Genomic DNA, 22503 nt, shown 5'->3' on the forward strand with positions numbered 1-22503 from the left:
ACAGGGACTGCTGATGACAGAGATTTTGTTTATGTTACTTTATTTAAAATCATGATTAAACAGACTTTACTGAAGTAACTTTTGCTCATTTTTGGTGGAGAGGTAGCTTATTAGGAGTACTTTCAGAATATGCAATAACCCAGAAAGTGTCAAAATGTACATGATGCCTTTTGAAATGTTACCGTAAGATTTTTTTTATTGCCCAATTCATAGAACCAACCCTATTACGGTGTAATCATCGCACTAATCCGATTCCCTTCTCTCTCACGCGAGAGAGTTCGCTCACCAACACATGTGCACTCCAGTCTCTCTGTCTCTCTCTCTTGTTCTGTTTTGACAGTCAGCTGTTCGCTTCGCATCACGCAAAATCATCAAAACAAACGACGACTACGTCTGTGTTTTGCTTCCGCAGTTTCTAAACACTTCCCCCGAGTTTTGGAGTGTTTCCGCGTTCGTGGTTCTCCGTAACAGAAATCCGCCGCTAATTCCGTCGCGTTCCGTCGAAAATGTTGAACGAAGAAGTCGACGACACCGAGTTTTTCCAGCAGGATTTTACGACCGCCTCGGATTGGGAGATTTTCAACGCTCGGCTGGAGGAGATCTTCCACGAGTGGAAGCTGAGCTATGGCCAGGGCTCGATTGGGGGCCGGTTGGGCCGGAACGAGCTATCCAGCTGCGAGTGGGTCGTGGTGAAGGAAAAGATTCAGTTTGCCGACTGCGAGCTCGATGTGGTCCGGTACAGGGCGGATGTTTTGGTGGGGGAAGCGGGAGAGGTCGATCGGGAGTCTGCCGAGTGCCAGGCGTTTGTGGATCTGATGGCGAATGAGAACGATTATTGTGTGGTGGAGTCTGGGGCGGGAGTTGGGACCGGATTGCATCCGGTGGCCCAGTGGTACGGGCTGCGGGAGTTTGTTGTCGTGGTTCCGGTCAAGAGTTCGATTAACAACGAGAGTCAGATTCGGATCTTGATGAGTTCGATTCACATTGCCGTGGCGGAGAGTGGTTGTGACGTTCCTGTGTTTGTGCAGGTGCTAGACAAGGTTCAGAATGTGTTTTTGGGCGTTTGCGAGTTTCGTTCGATTCGGCTTTCGTTCGACATTGTCCATCTGCACATCACTCCGCCCACGTGCAAGTACTTGAGCGGGTTGTTGGAGGTCTTCAAAGGAAAAATTGGCGTCCCGTACATGGATCCGGTGGCCGTGTCCGTTCGTTTCACCTACAGTCTCAACAAGTTTCTGAGTTCCGCCTTTTTGACCTCGAAAACCATCCCATTTTTGGACAGCGAAGAAGACTCCATCGGCGAAAACTTTTCTCTGCCCTTTGGCGTTGCAGTAGATCCCGTATCTGAACTCATCCTGCACGCAACTTGGCCCCACGTCGCAGATAACGTCGTAATCGATTCGCAAACCTATTCCGACTTTGATCCGCTTACCGCTCCCAACTGGAGTCTCCGCGCTCGTTTCGAGGACTCGCCGGTCTGCTACATGTCCGACTGTATCCAGGAGTTTCTCCAGATCACCGATTCACGCCGCGCCATCACCGAGTACTTCCCGGAGCTGGCCTACGGCGCCACCCAGAACATCGAAGGCACCAAAGCACTGGAACGACTAACCGAGTCCAAAATCCCAACCCTTTCCTCGGTTATCCCGGGAATAGCCGGATCCACCTCCAAGCCAGACACCCCCAAGCTGGACGGCCCCCTAAAAGACAACCTGCTCAAAGAGATGCTCTACTATCTGTTCCCGGACGCCGAGCAGACTGCCTTGCACGCGTACAATCTGCCCTCGCCCGGGCAGGTTGAGTTTGATCCGTTGCGGATCAAGTCGGCGGCGGCACCGGACTCACTGGTGCATCGGCTGGCGACGCTGCTGGCCGTGTGCAACACGTACTACGGCGGAAAGAGAGCGGTGGCCCAGCTGTGGGCGGAGTTTGCGCAGGAGATGCGCTACCGAGTGGAGCGATGCATTCAGATACCGGGGTGAGTAATTTAAAGTTGTTAATATCCGGATTTCGCGCGTTACCATCGCATGCCCTCGGCGTGACATTCTAGGTACTTGAATCTTACGTCCCAACGCGAAAGTGTTCTGTTGCATGGGAGCAGCAACATGCCGTGCGATCCTATATAAGCTAACAGATAGCCTCTGGAGGTTTTAGTGTCTACCAGACTTGGGAATTTTATTGCTTTGCCACAGCATAGGTGTGACGTCTTGGTTAAGGAATCTGATTAAAAGTTAAGTTATAATTACTCCTCATTGCTAGTTGCCTCGTTCATTAGAAATTGTTGCAAAAAAAGATTTTATTTCGAGAGGTTTGTGCAAAATTCTTTGTCATACTAGTCATCTACAACATAACCACCTGCACCTTTTTGCCTTCCTCACCTCCTGAGGCAAGGGGGGTCTTTTTTTAACTTTTTAAATAAGCCTCCAAGATATACCTTTACGTATACATATCGGCTCTGAATCAAATTCTGAGCAAATGTCTGTGCGTGTGAATGGACGTAGAATTTTTCTCACTCACTTTTCTCGAAACTGGCTCGACCGATTTTGTCCGGAATTATGTCTTTGGATTCGTCTTCAGGTTCTTTAAGTCTTTTTTGAATTTCATCCGGTTTGGTGCAGTACTTTAAAAGTTATGATAGAAAAACTGTTTTGGTTGATACAAAAAAGGGTCATTATTTACATAATTTGAAAGTTTTTAGGAGGAGGGCAGCAACCACCTTCTGGTGGATTAGGTAACCGTTTTTCAAATGACGTAACTTTGCTTGTAAACGCCCAAATTAAAGTCATATTCATAAGTTTCTTTAGAACTAACAACTTAGTTTAGAACTTTATATAACTTTTGAAATTGTAAATAAAACTGTTTGTTTTTTAAAACTTATCCAAACTTATTTTTCAAACTTTTAATTCAACTGATTGATATTACCATATACGCAATGTCATTCACACAGTTGAGGACGTATGAGACTATCAAAAACAAACAAAAAAACTAGCAAACAAACAAACTTTTTGACAGTTTGCCAGTTTGCCTGCATTTGTTTGCAGAAACGTCATCTTGCATACATTTTGCTTTTGCTTGTGATATATCTGCAGTAAAGACGCACCCATAATGTACAAATTAATTATTTTTATTTATTTTTTCTCTTTCTATACAATCGCGGAGTTTGTTTTAACTAACTGCATTTGATCTATAACAACAGTTCTAGTGTGATATTTTTTGCATTTCATATAAATACTAATAATTTTCTAATGTTCTCCTTCGTCGTCTTCTTTTTTTTCCTCTTTTACCGATAGGCTTGCAATTTCGTTTTTGCGTTCCACTATAATACAGACATTGTTTTAATTTTATTAATTTTGTTCCCATCCTTTATAAATATATATTTATTATGTTCATATACTGTATAAGTGTAGAAAAATTGCGTGTTACGTTACATTACTACTTTTAACTAGACACTTCTTGTTTTATTTTAATAACATTTTTCTTCACTTCACTCCGTGTTTAAACACTTTTTCTTCGCACTCTCCTAATAATTGGTTGCTAGCTCTCGTTCTATGATTTTTTATTCATTTTCACTTAACTATGATACAAGGTTCACTTTCGCGTGTGTTTTTCCGTTACCTTATCACTAAATTCTAGTAGTTCTTCCTAAGAGTAGTATGTTTTCCCTAACCGCTAATCGTTTGCAAACTTGCCCGAAATTGGGAGGGGGGAGGGGCCTTAAAGTGGTCCCACTTTCACCCCCCCTCCCTTAAATCGCTTCCCTTATTCTATTCGCCGTTTAGTGTTAACTTTTCAACTGTGTTTTTTCGTTTTCTCGTTTTCCGCCGTAATGTCAAGTTTTCCGTAAACGAAACGCACTAGAAAGAGTTTTGTTTGGTTTTTGGTTGGAGGAAAAAAAAATCTCTGCACAAGGTGGAAAACCTGACACTAGTCTTAGAGCGGAGAGAGAGGAAAAAGAAGAAATTAAGAACGTTTTCTTTTTTTGTTTAAACTAGATGCCAAATTATAAGAGTTTTATTTCTTTAACTTATTTATTTTATTTATATAATTTTTTGCTTGTTTTATCTTGTTCAACAAAATCACTTTGATTAGTTACGCTTTAGTCGATATAATGTACACTTTTTTGTTTGAATTCCTTGTTTGTTCACTTACTTAAGTAGTTCAACTCTATCAAATATCTGTTGAGTATTGTTCAAGTAGTTTTCTTTTTCGCTCACTTTTCCAACCCTATAAAAATATCTCGCTGTACAAATCTCATTCTCTCTCTTTCACTTTTTCGCTACGAGCTACGCCGTTTCTGTCGAACTTTGTGTGTGTATTTTTCCCTTTAGATTTGCGTGTTTATTTTTTGTTTTTGCTCAAACTTGTTTACATTTCAATTAATCCCTTTTCCGGTGCGGAGAGAGAGAAACTAGCTTAGAATATTTGCTAAAGTGAGAAAAGTGGAAAACTTTTCGCGTCAACAGAGATAGAGGGAGAAAAAGAAAACAAGTAAATGTTACTCTGGGAAAACTGCTCGCGAAAAGTCCCCCGGAAAGGTGGAGAAAACTTGCTCCTACGCCCTCCACGAGGAAAAAACGAAAACGAAAAGTAGCTTCTCACTTAGCTTACCGGGAGCGACATTGTGTTATTTAATTAACGCAAAAAGTTGACTCGCAAACCCTTCGGGTTTTGGGATAAAAAAACGGAAAGTTACGCCGTTTTTTCCTGTTCAGCTAAGTGACGTAAGCGACAATTGCTTTTTGGCGCTTACGTCACTTTTCAAAGAATCAGCCGTTTCGACGGTTTTCGACCAATGGCTTCGCGAAAGCTACTTTTCAATTTGTTTGTTGACTTCTGGTTGCTGGGAAAAGATCGAGCTTACTCTATTCGGTAAAGTGAAACACGAAACTCTGTGAAGGAAAACAAAAATCGTGACACACCTATTTAGGAATGTATGTGCTGGTGTGATAATTCGGAATACTTTAAAGAGGATACTGAAATCGAACAAAGTGATAAAATATTCCAAATCACCAGTGAAAAAACAAAAAGAAATGCGGATTAAATTGCGCTAAATAGTACTACCTCTAATAGATATTTGACGTATTAGACACTCACACACGCACTTATTGCTATCAAAGAGTTAACTTTCTGTGTTTAAACTTCTGTTTAACTGTAGCACACGATTTTTTTTAATCTTCACTATTTAGTTAAATATTTCCTACTCTGTTATCACTAGATCAGTATCATCAGTGTGGCTTTTATGTACAAGTTACAACAACAAACAGAACAAGTTTTTTTTTACTAAAAGTAATTTAGACCTTTTTCGTTAGATTATTTCCTCTACCAGAAGTTGTCCTCGTCGACTTCGGTGGTTAACTGTAGAAAAGGTTCGGAAATTGGTGTAGTTTTAATTCGTGTACAAGACTGGCTACTTTATTGCGATCATTTGTTTCAGTGTTAATTGTTTGCAAGCGTCACGTACGCCAGTTGCTGGTGAGTTGGGATTCAACTGTCGATTTTGGTTGATTTTACTGCAATTATCATTCTGATGGGAATTTCGTAGTTTGAGGGTAGCGTCGTATGCATCAGTTTGGGAAGGGAGGGGTTAGTAGTTGGTGCAGAAATTGTGAGTTTTTTCAAATAAAAAAGTGAATTGTAAGCGAAAATGACGAATAAGCAAACACTCTATGGAGGAGCTTTAAAAGGTTAAAGCCTAGAGTGAGAATTAGTTTGTTGTTTTAGTTTTGTTTTTCGGAAAGCATTGGCACACTTTTTTGTTTGGTTTTCGCATTTTTAATTTTTCATCAATCGTATTGTGCATAATTATTATCAAAGTGCTTGTGATGTGTTTGTGTGTTGTTAGTTAGGCATTTTTTTCTTTTTAAAAATCATAAATGTGATTGTATTTTAAAAAACGTGAAATGTGCAGTTGATAAAAAACTTAAATGTTACGAATAATGTGTAAGAATTTCATCTTCCGGGAAAAAATGATAAAAATTATATTAAAAAATCTTCACAGAAAAAATGTTGAATTTTGAATGGTTGAACATTTGGTTAGTTGAATATTACTTCTTTTTTGAGTTATATGTATTGCATAAAAATGTGTAAAAATGTGAACTGGTGAAATTTCACCAAAAACCGATAAAAATTCACCAGTTCCTGATGCATTATTACCATTTTTCGACACAATATCTGTCATTATTCCCTGATGAATATTAAAATCCTTTTTTTTCTGTGTTGCTAAGAGAAAAAAAATCTCTTGTTTCCTTGGCTTATTGATTAACATGAAAACTACAAGTACTCAATAATTTCCAAATATTGCATGTTCTTTGACAAAGCAATTTTATTTTTTTGTTTTAGCTTTTACAAACATTTATACAACTTACTTCTGTTTTAAGAATATTTCAATAATTTTGATACCTGTCAGATAAATTGTGCAATATCAGATTTTTAGAAGCAGACTGATAAATTCTATATCTCATTCCAACTAAGTAAAATTCATCAAGATATCTTGTTCTCATTACTTTTTTTTTGGGCTGTCAATTTTTTTTTTAAATTTTGGGATATGCAAAAACAAATCTTTTAAAGTATTAATCATATTTAAAAAAATATTTTAATAAATTTTTTATATTTGATGTTTTTTTTTTTAAAGAAATGTTTGTTAATGTGATGTTCTCGACATTATGGCATTTCACTAGTATTATATTTTACAATCTGATTTTAATTTAATTTTCTTACTAAACTCAACTGCGCACAATTTCAATTTAATTGCATTGAGAAAATACTTTTTTTAAATCTTTTTTGTTAAAAAATTCGTCAAATTGTCAAACCATAAGAAGTATTTATTAAAAGACTGTATTGCCCTTTACTTAAAGAAAATAAGCGCATGCCAGTTCCACCGAAAAAAATAAGGGTTAAATAAAAAAAAATATGTTTTTTTACAAATTTTCTTTTCAGGTAAAAAACGTTGAAAAAAAAAATTAAAATAAGAAAAAGATGCATTTTTTAGGCGTGGGAGTTTTTGAACATGTTGCCGAAATTTTTGGTAGAAGTATTTACTCTTTTTTTTTGATATTAAGGAATGTACATTTAAACAAATTTAACATTTTTCATTGATATGATGTAACTGACAACATTTTAAAACGTTTAATTGCCTTATTTCAAATGATTTTTTCTAAGTTTGTTTACACTTTTTGAGTGGTTCTTTAGGGCTCGTGCATAAACAACGTGGCCTGCATTCTAAAAGTATGGAATTTAACGCATTTTTGTCCCACATGGAAGTTATCTATGCTTCCCAAATTAAGCTTTAAAGTTTTGTCAGAACCAGATTTTTTTTTAATCCAACATCAATATTAAAAATGACAATAATGCGACGATTTTTCGTAACAGTTTTTTTTGAATTTTTATTGAAAATTTTTAGGTACACTGGAAAAGAACGATGTTAACTTTGCAACTGTTTTTTTTTTTTGAGTAATTTCACATCAGGAAATGTATTTCACATTTTTAAGCATTTTTTTTGCTTAAATTACTCAAAACGAGGCTATAATAATCAAACCTGATGTAATGAATAGTTTACAGACAACGAATAATAGTTGTTTTCCATGTTTTATGAGCATTTTTTTTTGTCAAAAATGACAAGTTAGCGTTTGTAAGAATTATAAACATGTCTTAAGAGTTTAAATTCGAAAAGCATTTTCCTAAACATTATTTTTTTTAGTCTTCTCTGGCTCTACTCTAAACATAACTGTCCCGTGTGTTTTTTTTTAGGTTTTTTTTTGTGTTTCATTTGAAAAATTATCATAAAATATGTGTGAAGAAATAAAAAATAACAAACAGTTAAATTGTGCAACAAAAAATTAAAGGAACTGTCAAAAGCTGATGAATAAATTGATTAATGTCGAGTTGAAGAGGTCATAACAAAGCAGGATGTATTTTTTTAATGAAAAAATATTCAAATTCAAATATAATAAACTATTTAAATTAAACCAGATACATACGACTTTTTTTCCTTTGTGTATTTTTAGCTTTTTGTGTACAGATTTCCGCAACTGATACAAAATTAAATCGACATCCCCTGGATGATTAATTAATGCGATTTTTTTCTATTCATAACGCGATCGGTAAATGTTTTCCCTGGTGCATTCAACTTTTTTGTTTTCTCTCTGGACCAGCAACCGACAACGAGACCGAGAGATTCGTGGTTAATTTATTGATTAGCTCTGGTCAATGCATGCAACGTGCGTGGAGTATTGAAAACATGCTGGTTTGCTGCTGTTTATTGTTTGTTTGTTTGATAGTAGTTTTCGTTGGTTTATTGTATCGGGTTTTCGCGGATGATCTGTGTGAGTCGATATTTACAGTTTTATGTTTTTTGTGTTCATGCGCGATTTTATTATTTATTTTATTCAAATTCCTAGAACCGTTTTTTTTTTCGTTGCCTATTTCTCGGTTGTCGCGTTTCGATGAACTTGCAATTTTTGCTGATATGTTTATGTGTGTGTGTGATGTTGCGTTTTTCTTTCGAGTGAAATTTGACTGTTGTTCTAGGGCTTTGAAGCGCCACAAATAAATAATTTCCAGTGCAGTTCCAAGTTGGGCGTCAATATTTGTTGCGGAAGCAGAAATCAAAGGGGGGGTTGACATTCGACACGGTGTTTGATGACGATTTTCAGCATTTGGGAAAAAAAATATTTTGCCGCTCGGTTGAATTTTCGAATTCATTAAAGAAAAAAAACAAATTTCCAGTGCAAAACACCTTTTTGCGGTCGATCATCCATTCATCATCGGGACATCGGAAAATGTTCGCCCAAGTGGAACGCGCGTGTGGTTTTTGGTGCGCTATCTAAACGACTATAAAAATTGCTCTAAAAAGCTATAAAGCACACATTTTGCCCCACGAGGAAAAAGGGAAAAACACGACACGATGATGATGTTAGGATGAACGAAACAACTTTCGGTTGAGTGTGGCAATTGAACAGCACATTTGCCAGGTGTTGCCCAAAATATGTTGTCCGAAAGAGCAAAAGGATACAGAAAACATGGAAACGGGACAAGATAAATTATGCCATTTCCTCCAGGGAGGCACCCAGCTTCGACGGAATGGTGTCGCCCGAAGCTAGAAAAAAGATGAAAATAATGTCATAAAAATATTTATTTGATGTGTTTCGTTGGAAGATAGGTTTTTGGCTATAAGTTCATAAATGATTCATGATCTTATTTTAAGATTTGGAAAAAATTGTCCCGTTAAAAGTTTTTCAGAAACAGCTTTCAAATCAAGCAAAATGTCCCACTTTAAAATGTTCCTAACTCTGCGAATTTTCCCTCAACCGATTGCGGTAGTTTTCCCACTCGACAAAGCTGGTCGTCGTCATCGGAGCCGCGCCCAAATCTTCTCTGGGACCTTCACCTGCTCCTTCACCCGCTCCCACCACCGGAGGCGCGTCGTAGTGGCCACTAAGTTCCACCACCAGGGTGGACGACCCGTGGGCACCACCGCCTTCGTCCGACTCGTAATCCGGTGGTGGTTCGTCCTCGCCAATGTCGGGCGGCTCCTCGAGCAGTTCAAGCCCCTGCTGCTGGTAGTAGTAATGGTAGTTTTCGTCGAGCACATCGGGTTCGTTTTCGCAGCGGCACCACCGGCGGGGATCCAGATCTAGCAGGGAGGCCGGATCCTGGGCTGCCGGTGGCGGCAGTCGCTGTCAGAAGGCGCCCGGATGCTGCTGGTGGTGATGGGGGTGGGGTTGGTGGTAGAAGGGTGGTTGGGGGGTGGCGGCGCCCTGGTGGAGCACCACGTCGTAGTATCAGGAGGGGGACGAGGCCAGCAGTGACTCTCATAATGGCACCATGCCGCCGTTCCGGGCGGTGGCGTTGCGCGCCATGTAGATGTCCATGTCGTGGTCGGTCCAGTTGTCCGACGTGTCGCAGTAGTTGTTGAGCGTGTGCGTCGAGCCGGCGGTCGAGTAGCTGGGAGAGTATACAAAAAAGGAAATAATTAAAATATCTTTAAAAAAATATTCCTAAAACAAATCAGCACCATTTTACGTTTGTTGAAATATCCTTCAAATTATTACGAGTCTATTAAAACATAATGTTTGAAATATTTAAACATCGAGTGAAAATCAATTTTAAAATTTGTTGTGCTTTGTAAAATATTACATTTTCTATGAAACAAAATTAAAAAAATGGTCAGTAACAAATGACTCGATGCTGACCAGTAGTATTTCAACCGACTTTGAGTGGTTTCCGAATCAGAAACTGTAGTTTTTTTAAGGTAAAACACAAAAATCACGACAATGTTACAATATCGTTGTTCCCAAATACATGAACAACAGTTCACGATTACGGGAGTAGGTTTTATTATATGTGTACGTTATTATATTTTTTTACAGCAGCCGATTGCCGAATTTTTATAATATGATGAGTTATCAAACAACTGACTATTTTTATTCCGAATTTTCTGTAAATCTTTAATTACTGAATTTAAAAAAAACTTCTGTGCACTTGGTTTTTTTTAAGCAAAAACAAGAATACAATCTGAAATAACATGGCATTGTTTCACTCATGTTCATGTACTTTTGTTTGAAAAAGTTGCTTAGAAAATTGATACTTTCAAATTCGGGCTGGGCTTATTATAAAATTTTAGATTGAATGTTTGCAAATTTAAAGATATATTTTGGACGTTCACAATTAAGGATATTAATGAAATCTATTTTGCCAGTTAGAGTTGGTCATGGGCCAAGCAACGACATGTTATCTCAGAATCTACGCCTTCTGTGTCTAATATTGTCAATAGCATAAGAGCAAAATCTCAAAAATCCATTGTTTGAACGTAACAATGCAGGGTTAAGTTTTACAGAAAAATGATGTTCTAAACACATGCCATGCCCAAAAACATTGTAGAAGAGAAAAACCTCAAAATACTTTTGAAAGGTTAGATTTTTGAAATCACCCTGATCGTGAATCACCCAAATTAAAAACCAAGCCAAAAGTTGCCCCATTCCATTTGCATCGTGCATCGCTAATTTCTGAAATAGAGTTTTTGAAACTGTCAAAAATACAATTAACAAGATTTCCAAAATCTTTTTTTTTATTTCCAATTTCAATTTGCTATCATTAAGTACTTGTGATATTTTAATAAACTGCACCGTTTTCAAGTTATTACTATTCTCAATCATTATTTTTTTCAATTAAAAAAAAGTTTATACTTTTTCATCACTGAAAATTTTAGTCAAATAGATGTGAAAATTCTGTGTACTATTTTTTACATTTTTGACACATTTTTATATTGCTGCGACCATGATTTATATTTCAAAAGAGCTTGAATTGTATTCTATGATAATTTTTTTTTTAATTTTAAAAGTCTTGATTTTGAATTAAATTGAGGAAAAACATGTTTTTTTTTTCATTCCCTTGTATTCCCTGTGTCAATAGAAGCAATATTGCATCATATTTTTTCCATGCAAGTTTCCATACAAATCGATCAGAATTTCCGGGCTGGTCATGCAAAATGGGTATGTAAATGTATGAAATAATTTATCTTGTAAAACGAATTTTTTGATCGATTTGGTTTTTTTTTTGGCAAAGTTATCCGATTTTTTTTTCGACTGTTTATCACAAAAAGTTGAATTACTTAAATAAGTTTTTTTTATTTTCAAAGGTAACTAAAAAGACATCTTTTGAGCCATGATTTTTTAATTTTTTCAAACGTCGAAAAAACGGACAAAATAAAATCAAAGTTAACAAACCAATTCTTCCCATTTATTCGTTTTTTTTGCAATTTGAAAATAGTTATAGTAAGAAACACATCCAATTTTTTTTTTTGAAAGCCAAATAAATTTTTCTACAATTTTCTCTTTGAATCTTTGAAAATCGTACAATTAGTTTCTATGATACAACCTTTGAAAGAATCCAATTCGATGAAAATGAGTTTTTCTAAGTATCACCTAATAGTCTGTTATTTTCAACATTGGTTCGATTTTAAATGCTTAAAAAAATATTTGGAAATTTTCTGATCTTTCCAATAATTAAAATGAAATAATTTAAAAAAAAAAATTAAAATCAAGCATGCATTTTAAAAAGGTCTACAAATAGATCAATTTTCTCTTTTGATAACTGCACCAATTAAAAAAAATGTTAAAATTTGCTTTAAAAAATTTATATTTCAAAATTAAAAAAATACCTCTTTTTCCTTATCATAAACTATGACTTTGCTGAAGACAACAAATCGATCAGAAAATCCCTTCTCAAGATACAGAATTTCATACATTTGTATGTGCAGCCCCCAAAATTGTATGGAGACTTGTATGGAAAAACTAAATTGCTTCGACAAAGTTTCATCCAAATAAATAATTTGCGAAAATCTGGACAACTACTCCAATATATTTTTAATTGGCTCGAATTTGGATTACTTACAAATCAAATTACAAATATTTCATAGATGTGGCAATTGGCTTTTATTATTATCCCTAAAACCTTAAATTTATATAAGAATAACGCATTTGGACCTGATTGAGAAATGGTTGATAGCCTGTCATATTAATGGAGCAAATCATTTTAAATATGCATCGGTAGGTTTAAACAACTTAAGAGCGAGTTTTTCACCAATGTGTAACAGGTCGTATCGAGGTGCTCCGATTTGGATGAAACTTTCAGCGTTTGTTTGTCTATACATGAGATGAACTCATGCCAAATATGAGCCCTCTACGACAAAGGGAAGTGGGGTAAAACGGGCTTTGAAGTTTGAGGTCCAAAAAACCAAAAAAATCTTAAAATTGCTCGCATTTCTGTAAAACTGGTTCGACTGGATTGGTTCGACTTTTTCTCTTAGCTTTTGCAAATTACTGTCAATAATTGATTTTTTTAAACCTTTATATCTTTTTCCAACAGCCTCCAACACCCATACTCCCATAGGTCAAAATATAGGTAATTACATGAACTATAAGCCTACCGTGTTAATTTTTTGGCCAATCGCAGTTTTTCTCATATTTTTTCGATTTTTCTAGAACAAACATTTTATAACGTTAGTTTTTGCCCTGTAGGCCGCCATAGCGGCACTTTTTGGTCTCAATTTTGTCATATTCGGAATCCTCGGACAATTTCACGTATGTTAGCAGTATTGGAGTAGTAATATTTACAAATACTGCCTCTTAATCAAATGCTTGGACTTTTTCAAAAATCTCAAAGCTTGTTAAGATCAAGTTGGTTAAGTAAATTAATACACAAAAGTTTGGTAAGAATAACAGCAATTGCGCCTTTTTTATTGTTCTGTTATTTTTTTTTTAATAGAAACATGCACACAAGTTTTGCATGTACATATATATATTATTGATATTAAAAAAACTGAGGGACTGACAAGGCTGTTATCCCAATCAACGATGCCATATTATTTTATGACAGATCTGTATTTTCTTAAAAATAAATCTGTATTTTATCTGTTTCATGTCGAATTCGGAGCCATGGAAGAGATTTTTAAATTTTTAACGGTAGATTTAGGCTTTTTAATTATATTTAAGCATAATTCAATCACTAAATTGTTGAAATTTTCAAATATAACCATTTAAAAAAATCTGTACAAACATATTTTTGTGATTTTTGGGAACGAAAATATCTAGCATGGCTGGTCCCAATACAAAACAAAGGAGGATAAAAACTGAATCAAGTTGTTAGCGCGCAATGTTTGAAAATGTAACATTTCGTATAATAAAAATCTATAAATTTTTTTTAAAGAAGTATAATAAAAATAATCGGCTAAATTTGGCTTAGCAGTTAACATTTTAACACAGAATGAGAATGTTAGTCAAATAATCATACAAATCCTTTTAAAATTTACTCACCGACTGCTGGGCCGATGCTGGTGCGTGTGCACGTGCCCCGCTCCGTTCAGCTGGTCCCGGGAGCGCGATCTCGGCCGGGTCCTCCTCGTGCTCGACGCGATGCTTTGGGCCTGTCCGCCTCCGCCGCCACCTCCTCCGTGGACAATCGAACCGGCGTACGAGGCGCGCGACATTCGCTCGGAGGCCGCGGCCAGCGATTGGCGCGACTGCCGCAGCTCTGTGGGGACAAGTTGCAAGCGGACATCTTAACGGGTGGGGAATTTGAGTTTTCCTAGGGGGTGGGGCTTTAAAATACCAACCTGGACGCGAGTTGACCAGATTGCTCGGGAAGGCCGACCCGAGGTAGCCCCGCTGGGAGTGGTTCGAGAAGCTGTGGTGGGACTGACCGTCGGCGATGGAACGCGCCTTGCCGACCTTGCCTCCGACGGCGGAGAAGTGCGACACGTGGCTGCGCAGATCGTCCGGAATGGCTTGGTTCTCCATGGGGTAGATGCGGGGCCGGGGTATGGAACGACCACTGTACGCCGACACCTGGTCCCAGTCCTGCTCGGGGGAGGGCAGCACGAAATGACACAAGAAAAGGTTTGTCGTCGACGTTGGAATTAGATTCGCAGAACATGGGGGCCCAAATGGACCGTAAAATTGGGTTGACGGCAACCCGGGGTCAAATCTACCACCACCATCAGTTGAAGCTTCTGCACCATCACCAACATTCAGTCTAGGGCGACTTTCCAAGGTTTACATGAATTGATATTTCAGTTTTTTCAATGTTAGTTTTAATCTCAATTTTTTTTCAATAATTAAGATTGCAGTTTTTTTTTTCTAAATTTAAGCGAAAAGCTATATTCAATCCGAGGAACCCTAATCCCATCCGAAGTCGTTAAGTTCTTTCGCGTGGTCTTTCCCACTCAGGGGAACCATCAATTCAACCGTCGCCAAGAAGTGCACAATGCAATTTGTTAGTGTGTCACTCCGACGTCGTTCTGTGTTTGAAGAGTGAAACTCATTTTCCGTCTTTCTTCTTGAGGGGTTTCCCGCCATCACACACACAATCCACAGAACTTGTTGCTCACAAACGTAACCTGAAAAGGGGCCACTTCTACTCCACTCTCGGTACCTTTTTCCAGATTATTAAATGCAATAAACATGATAAGCTAACGACTCAATTATATTCGCAACGTTACGAGTGTGTGTGTTTATTTTGGCCCGGCAAGGACTGATGGTGGAAAAATTCATGCAACTCTGTGCGAGTAGGGGAAATTCTCGTATGTTTGGCAGGTTAAGCACTCGCTCCTAACTCCATCCAATTTGCTGATTTTACTATTTAAACAACTAATTTTGCAAAACTTTTGATAGAAACTTGCTTGCTCACTTCTTATTGAGCTATTTATCACTCGATTTCAGTTGAAAACGCTTTTAATTAGCTTTAATTGAATGTCAAAGTTCTGACCTGCCAACATTAGAGGCACGCTGGAATTAGATGCTGTTCCCCTATAAAGTGCAGCACGGGCGAGAAAGTTGGACTATTTTACTGCTTTGGAGTAGTTTTTTGTCGCCACCCACGTGCAGCAGCCACGTACGCGCCGGTATAGCTTTTCAAGACACGTTGTGTGTTGCAAGAAAGTGGAAATACACTTCTGGATTACGTGTCCGTAATTAAGCTTGGCAACTTCGAGAGGAGTTAATTAGGGGGAAAATTTGAGCATTCAGAATGCTTTAGTTTGACTTTGTTTTTAGGGTTTTTAGGATCCAATTCGGCAGTGCATGTAACATGTACCTCTTTATTCAACAAGTCGACATTTTCAGTTTCAGACTAACTTTTATTTTAAAATAAGAAATAAAAAGATTTCACGCAAATGAAATAGCATTTATTCTTTTTTCATGAATTGAACAGATTTATTAAGATACAATGATTTATTTGGGATGCAAAAAAAAAGGTCTTGAACCAAACTGGCACTATCAAATAAATATCGTTTTTTAGCGATAATTTTATCGTCTCGCGATAAAAAAAAGAATTGTGATTCGCCATGGTTCAACAATTCCATGAAACAAATATTTGGAATACAGTGCAGTTGTTTTACAATCATAGGTATCCAACAAATCTATGTCTTGAACAAAACAAAATTTTGCGTTAAAAAAAAAACATTTCACTGTTCTATACATCCAAATTTTACATTCAATCAAAATACTTTTAAACTAGTTCAATCGTGCTTAAAATGACCGCTTTTAGACGGGCTTCGATTAAAAAAAATGCCAAAAAAACAAATTTTTAACCAATTTTTAATGTTCAAAAAGCATTGGAAAGAAGAACTCTCCAATTTTTAGAAATTTTATAAGTTGGAAGTTTTACTTGCTTTATGTGACTCTACCAATGTTTTTAAAAATGTAATTTTTTTGATGTCCATCTTGGTTATGTTTTTACTACCATTTCCTATATTTTAAGTAAAAAGAAAAATTCAGTAATTTTTCTGGTGTCTCAGACTGTGTCTCTATGCATTTTTGTTTACAATTTAAATAATAATGGAGTTACACACACAAAAAAAATACATGTGATGAGAATATAGAATCTCACGTCTTTTGATTCTTTATAATGCTTGTTATGAGAGAAATAGTTTAACTTTTTTTAAATTCGAATATTTTACAAACAAATTACACTTTTTGAAAATGTTACATCTTTGGATACTGATATTCAAAATTATTAAAATTTTAGTATTTAAGAAAAGTACAATTTTTGTGAAAGCTGTGACATAAAATTTTCACAAATATTGTACTTTTCTTAGATACTAAAATGTTAATAATTTTCAATATCAGTAAAAGTTTTAATATTTTTAGTTCTGAAATCCTGGTAACATTGATAGGGATTAAATGTATCTTACAAATATTTTCAACTGGATAATTTATGAAATAAACTTAAAAAAAACAAAATGGGGACACTTTTTTTGCCTTTGAGATCTTTTGAATATTTCTTGACCAAACTAAGTGTTTTCCTAGTAATTCTATTTTTATTTGATGAGTACTGTTTTGCAAAAAAAAAACTTCATATGTTTCAGTGCGTAAACATAAAAAAATATACCTTGTTTTTTTGATCGAACTAATAAAACATTTTATAGATCACAAAATTAAGTGGAAAATAGATTTTTCCGAAAAAAATGTGAGGTTTTGGAGCGATGGTGTCTTCACAAGAGCTTCTGAAAAAGTTTCGTTAGAGTGGTCTCATACACATTTTCCTTGAAAATTAGACATTTTCAAAAGAAAATGTCTCAAGTTGATAAGAAAAAAACCCCTTGGATTTTTCCTTTTCGAGCCAAAATTGACTTTTTAGTATAAAATTTTCATTTTTAAAAGCTCTAAATGTTTCCGGAACATCACTTTTCTTAAAACTTAACATTGAAATTCAATGTTCAAAAAAACAGATTTTTGGCTATTTACTCCGGGGGGATGGCAACCCTATTCCGAGAAAAAAAAACAATGGAATTGTGTTGCTGATGGCAAATTCTATCATATTCTTGTAGATTCCATCCCACACCCAACTGGCAGTCGCATGATTGTGATGCATGCCGGCATGAAAGTATATCAGAATCTACCGACGGCTTTTTGGTTGTATTTCACAAAAAAAACACTTAGCAGAACGAGGATTGAACCTTCAACTTCTTGGTTGTTGATCCGACACGCTACCACCGCGCCATGGACGCTTGATGAATAATGAGTGAAAGAGCACCAACATATGCTTCTTTTTGGAGTGTTGCTCGGGAACGGGCCAGCATTATATGTGTTGGTTAGAACTGCAGATCACTGAAATTTTTACACACGGGCAAAAATGATCTACGAGCTTGCTGCAAAAAATGTTAGAAAATATGACATTATCTGCAGCAAATCCAATGTTGCAGATTTTGAGATATATTTTTCTTTTGGGTGCAATATTGGCTGAAAATTCATATCGAAAAAAGTGATTTTTCTGTTTACCTTTTTTTGCTTTTTTTTCTTTTGGTCGACAAACAGTGCGCCCGTACACTCAGAATCGGCATTACACATTATCCAGTTTGCTTTTACACATTTGCATGGGACTTTTGAGTTCAACCAGGATAACACACTTCGTGTAACCATATTAATATGTATAAGACCGATTGACAGTGTTTGTTTTCTGAACTTTCAAGATGGCGTCTTCTTCGCTACCCCCTGGTTTACTCAGATGCTTTTTCTTAATTTGGTCCTGTGCGAGATAAAATATTGGTGCCTTGGACAAAGTTACTTGAACTAGCAAGCCCAAAATCTTTTTAGAATACGAAAAAATCTCAAAAATATTCTTGTTTTATATAAACACCCTAATCGTGAACCACCCTAATTATCATCTAAGTCAAAAGTTGTTGTAACCCTCTCTTATTTGCAAAAACTCTTCTGAAGCTCTAAAGCAGGCCTGACCAACGTCCGGCTTGAGATCAAATTTTAACATATTATAACAACATTCTTCATGTTTAAATTTAATCCTTATAATTTCTAACTGAAAAATGATGCTAGAAAACAAAATTATCCATTTCGTAAAATTGAAAAATTTAGCTTGGATTGTCTAAAAATGTACAAAATGACTCTAAATTTAAATTTATTTTAGTTTGAACTGTGTGTACATCACATTGAAGTTTTTTTTCTATTTTAATTTTTTTTAATAACTAAGCAAAACCTAATGTATTTTTCTACGACAAATTTTCTGTAATAAAGTTTTTTTTTATGAAAAAAACGCCTAAAAAGCAAATTATTCGTACTGATCGCTGCAAATATTGAGAAATGTCTCAAAATGAGTCAAGAAATTAGGGAGCAAAAATACATTTTTCCACAAAATTTGAATTTCGAAGAGTAACGAATTGAAAATTTTCAAAATATTGTAATAAAGATGTACAACAAGGTTTTTTTTTTGTAAAAGATATTCGAATCCAAGTTTAATTTGAATAAATTTTATCATGTCTCATTAATTTTGAGTGTTGAGGAAATTAAACTAAAAGAAAATGCAACGACCATTAAAATTTTAATGTTCTTTTTAAATTATATCCAGGTATTTAATTGCAATCGCAAAAAACAATAACTATACAATTTTAAACAAACAAAAATTAAAATATGTGATATTAACACATTTTTGAAAGTTATCTTTGTGTTTTATTCTTAAAATCAAGATGTACTTTTTACTTTTTTCAACTTTTATCAAATATTAGTTCCGGCCCGCCACTGCTTCAGAAAAATCAGATATGGCCCGCAGGGGCAAAAGGTTGGGCACCCCTGCTCTAAATCCATTTCCACTCAACTTTGCGATCAGGAGTACTCTGCAGAAAAAAACTTTCTCAAAGACATATTAAAGTGTCTTAACTGGTTTAAACATGTATAAATAGTTTTAAAAAAATCATTTTTAAGCATTGAACATCCTCTCACTACACTTTTTTTTGTCATTCCCTTAATACATTTTTTTAAATATATTTCAAGCTGAAGCTATGTAAATTTTTAGCTGCAAAAATCTGTATTTTATTACGTTTTTTTCTTTCTTTGCTAAACTGTTGCTGCACAATATAACAAATGTTTAAAGGAAATTGTACAAAATTGATAATTGTTTAGTAAAGTTTAATAAACTTTTAATTGTGCAATTGAATGATTCAGTTTAACTTATTTAAATAATGATCTCATTATATCTTTTACAACCCATTATGCATGCAGTATTTCCAACCGTATTCTCAAAACATCTTTAAACGCGATAAATTGAGTCCCTTCTCGAATATGACATGTTTAACATAGTATCAAAGTTATTATTCGCAATGTTACACGATGATTTTACAATTTAGCTCCAAAATCAGCTAAATAAATCATAAATTTATTTTTTTCGAAAACATATTTAAATAATTCATGTTTCAGTTGGACTCATTCTTTATTAGTGGATTAAACATTCTATGTTGTTTCGGGAGAAGCATTTATTGAATATAAAATTCAGATTCAGATAATAGATTCCTAAATAAGAACTTTGTATTCAAATGATACAAAATTTTAGACAATAATAAATTATTTGTGTAAACTGAAAGTTGACAGTTTTAGAAATGCTTAAAATTTTGAGTGCCATTTATATTTTCTTTTGAAACTGTTTTAAACTAAGAGTGGGTGATTATTTGGTTAGGTTATTAACTTAACGTTGGTGCTAAGCTAAGCTTCACCGAAAAAGTCAGTTTTATAATTAAAATTAAGTATTTTTCTTGGATTTTATTTACATGTAAATAAAACCAAAATAAGACATAAAAATATCATTCGAAAAACGATACTTTCGTGTTATTTAAATAAATCACTCATTGTTCCTCGCTCAATTGAAAATTTGCCAGCTCAGTCCACGCGGTCGGTTCCGTTAATCTCCCCGCTATTAATATTAATTTCGCTCCATTACTGTCTCATTACTCGCCGAGCTCGAGCTAATGAAAGTGTAAAGTTAAGTCGTTATGCGTAATTGGCCCCTCCCGCACTTCGTTTCCTTCCTTCCTGGTCCACCATTCGAAGGTTGCCACAGTACCATGGTTTGCATGTTGTGCGATACAAAGTACAGCAGCAGCAGGCAGAGATTGAATCTGGGTTAACCACGGCTGCCACACGTGGAAAATTAGAATAATAATTAGAGTGTAAATATGGGTGCAACATCGTGCCTCCCGCCCTCCTGCTCCTCCTTTTTGAGTGATTTTTCTTGAAGCACGCGTATGCAGAGATACATGAGCTAGTTATGTTTGCGATTTGCTACTTATGTTGCATGCTCACGAAAGTGCAACGGGCACCAATGAATGTGTGCACTCCAGCGTGACTTCTTCGCTGTTTTTTTTCTTTTTCGCAATAATAAGCAAGGAGGAGGAGGAGGACACGCTTTTCCGATCTCGACGGTGAAAATGCGCCTTTTCGAGGGCAAACCAGCTAGTGGACTCAGGAAGGAGGGAATTTCTCTCGGGTGGGGCAGGAAAATAAAAACACAACGAAATTTGGATCAAGTTCAAGTCGAAAGAAGAGGTTTTTTTCGCGTACAGTTTTTATTTCACTTTATTTTATTAACTGCGTCGCGGCTGTACTTAATCAATTTTGGGAACTGACTGGAAGCCGTAAAGTTTCATGAGTTGGTTTCGGGATGGTTTAAGGGTATAGAAAGGATCTGGTGGCACTAGTCCCCCAAAGCGTCCTCGGGAAGCCAACGTGTTGGCGGGATGGGGATGAGGTCCAGTGGTACTGATTTTTTTTTCTGTTTTTTATTCTATGTTGTGTTGTGTACATTTTTTAACAAGCTTTCAAATAATTTTGCTGGGATGCAATTTTACATCAAAATATCAAACAGTTTTAAATCATTCATTGAAACTTTAAGTTAAGATGCTTGAAAAACTGCTTAAATCGACAATTTCACAAAAAGTTTCGTTTTTTAATATTAAAAATCAAACCAATAATTTTAGAGAACTCGTCAGCTGAAAATTACAGGCCAGTTGGGTGACGCACTCATTTTCATCGATTCGAATACTTTGTGAGGCTATAGATCATAAACTAATTGTCCGATTTTCAATGTCTCAGCAAGACAATTGTACGAAATTTTTTAAGCTTTTCAATCTTATTTTTTTCAGGGGCGGATTTCCTTTAAAAATATTATAAGAAAAGCGAAAAATATTTATATTTTCTACAAATTATATCCTGAAAGTGATACAGAACGATGCATTTATCATAAAATCGGTTGAAAAATTCTGACTTTTCGATTGCAAATTTCATTTAGCCCTGAAATATATTTGTTTTAATTTTGTTGACCATATTTTCGATAGTTTTTCAAAATCTCAATCAAAAGATGTATTTTTGAGTCTCATAGAACATTTACAAAATAAACCGTAACAAAAAGAAAATGGGAATAATAATTAAATACGGAAATGGATATTTTTTAAAGAGTGTAAATATTTTTTCCTGGATAATCATCATACAACATTTTTGAAGACAAAAAATCGATAAGAAATTTACATCTCAAGATACTGATTTTTATATATTTACGTATCCATTTTGTAAGATTAGTCTGCACATTTGTATGGAGACTTGTAAAAATACGATGCGAAATTGTTTCATTTGACACAAAAAATGTCATCCAAATAAAAAAATATGAACTTGAAACTTCGTATTTTATTTGAAATTCTCAATTTTTCATAATATTACAATGAGTATCAAATGATGCAAAATTTTGTATACAATTTCACATTTGAGTTTTTATTACTAAAATTTTCGCAATCTATTTTAAAATATTATTTTTTTCATAATTTCATGTTCAAAAAGATTGATTTTAAAAATCTGCAAAATTTTGTGACGAATTATATTCATATTGCAAGTTATAATGTTCCGAAAATCTCCAAAAATACAATATTTACTGGAATTTTGGTTTTTTGGACCTTAAAAAAAACAAAACTCCAGATTTAAAATTGTTCAAACATCGTTTTTTTTAATTTTTGATTTTTCGAGCTTATATTGAAGGTGAGAGCGACATTATCTTCGAAAAATATTTGCAATGGCATAAATCTGTACAAAGTCTTGATTTTTCATCAACTTGCAGCTTGAAATTTTAGAAAAATAGGCATCTTTAAGTTGGCGCGAAAAAAAATCAGGGAAAATTGTTTTTTTTTTAATACTTGAAATATAGTTTTAGTACCTCTACCACTTCCTGTTACTTAATTTA

The 22503-nt window shown here is 35.2% G+C and overlaps 2 protein-coding genes across 7 annotated transcripts in view; one reads left to right on the forward strand and one right to left on the reverse strand.

The window, feature by feature from the left end:
- The first annotated feature begins 340 nt into the window (after nt 1–340).
- Nucleotides 341–22503, forward strand: part of LOC6041615 (rab3 GTPase-activating protein catalytic subunit) — a 302640-nt gene continuing 280477 nt past the window's right edge. Inside the window, exon 1 of the mRNA XM_038251426.1 lies at nt 341–1978. Coding sequence (XP_038107354.1) covers nt 507–1978 — 1472 coding nt within the window. The 5' untranslated portion in view covers nt 341–506. The remainder of the gene's footprint in view (nt 1979–22503) is intronic.
- The window catches only part of LOC6035256 (leucine-rich repeat-containing protein 4C), a 274948-nt gene continuing 255654 nt past the window's right edge, over nt 3210–22503 (reverse strand). For 3 of the 6 annotated variants that reach the window (XM_038251420.1, XM_038251422.1, XM_038251421.1), the window contains 3 exons: nt 14111–14354; nt 13812–14055; nt 3210–9942 (listed from right to left, as the gene is read on the reverse strand). In XM_038251420.1, coding sequence (XP_038107348.1) covers nt 9810–9942; nt 13812–14055; nt 14111–14354 — 621 coding nt within the window. In that variant the 3' untranslated portion in view covers nt 3210–9809. The remainder of the gene's footprint in view (nt 9943–13811; nt 14056–14110; nt 14355–22503) is intronic. The other 3 variants (XM_038251423.1, XM_038251424.1, XM_038251425.1) reach the window with 2 other exon arrangements.

This window comes from Culex quinquefasciatus, chromosome 2 (genome assembly GCF_015732765.1).
Source record: "Culex quinquefasciatus strain JHB chromosome 2, VPISU_Cqui_1.0_pri_paternal, whole genome shotgun sequence".
In the NCBI taxonomy this organism is placed as follows: Eukaryota; Metazoa; Arthropoda; class Insecta; order Diptera; family Culicidae; genus Culex; species Culex quinquefasciatus.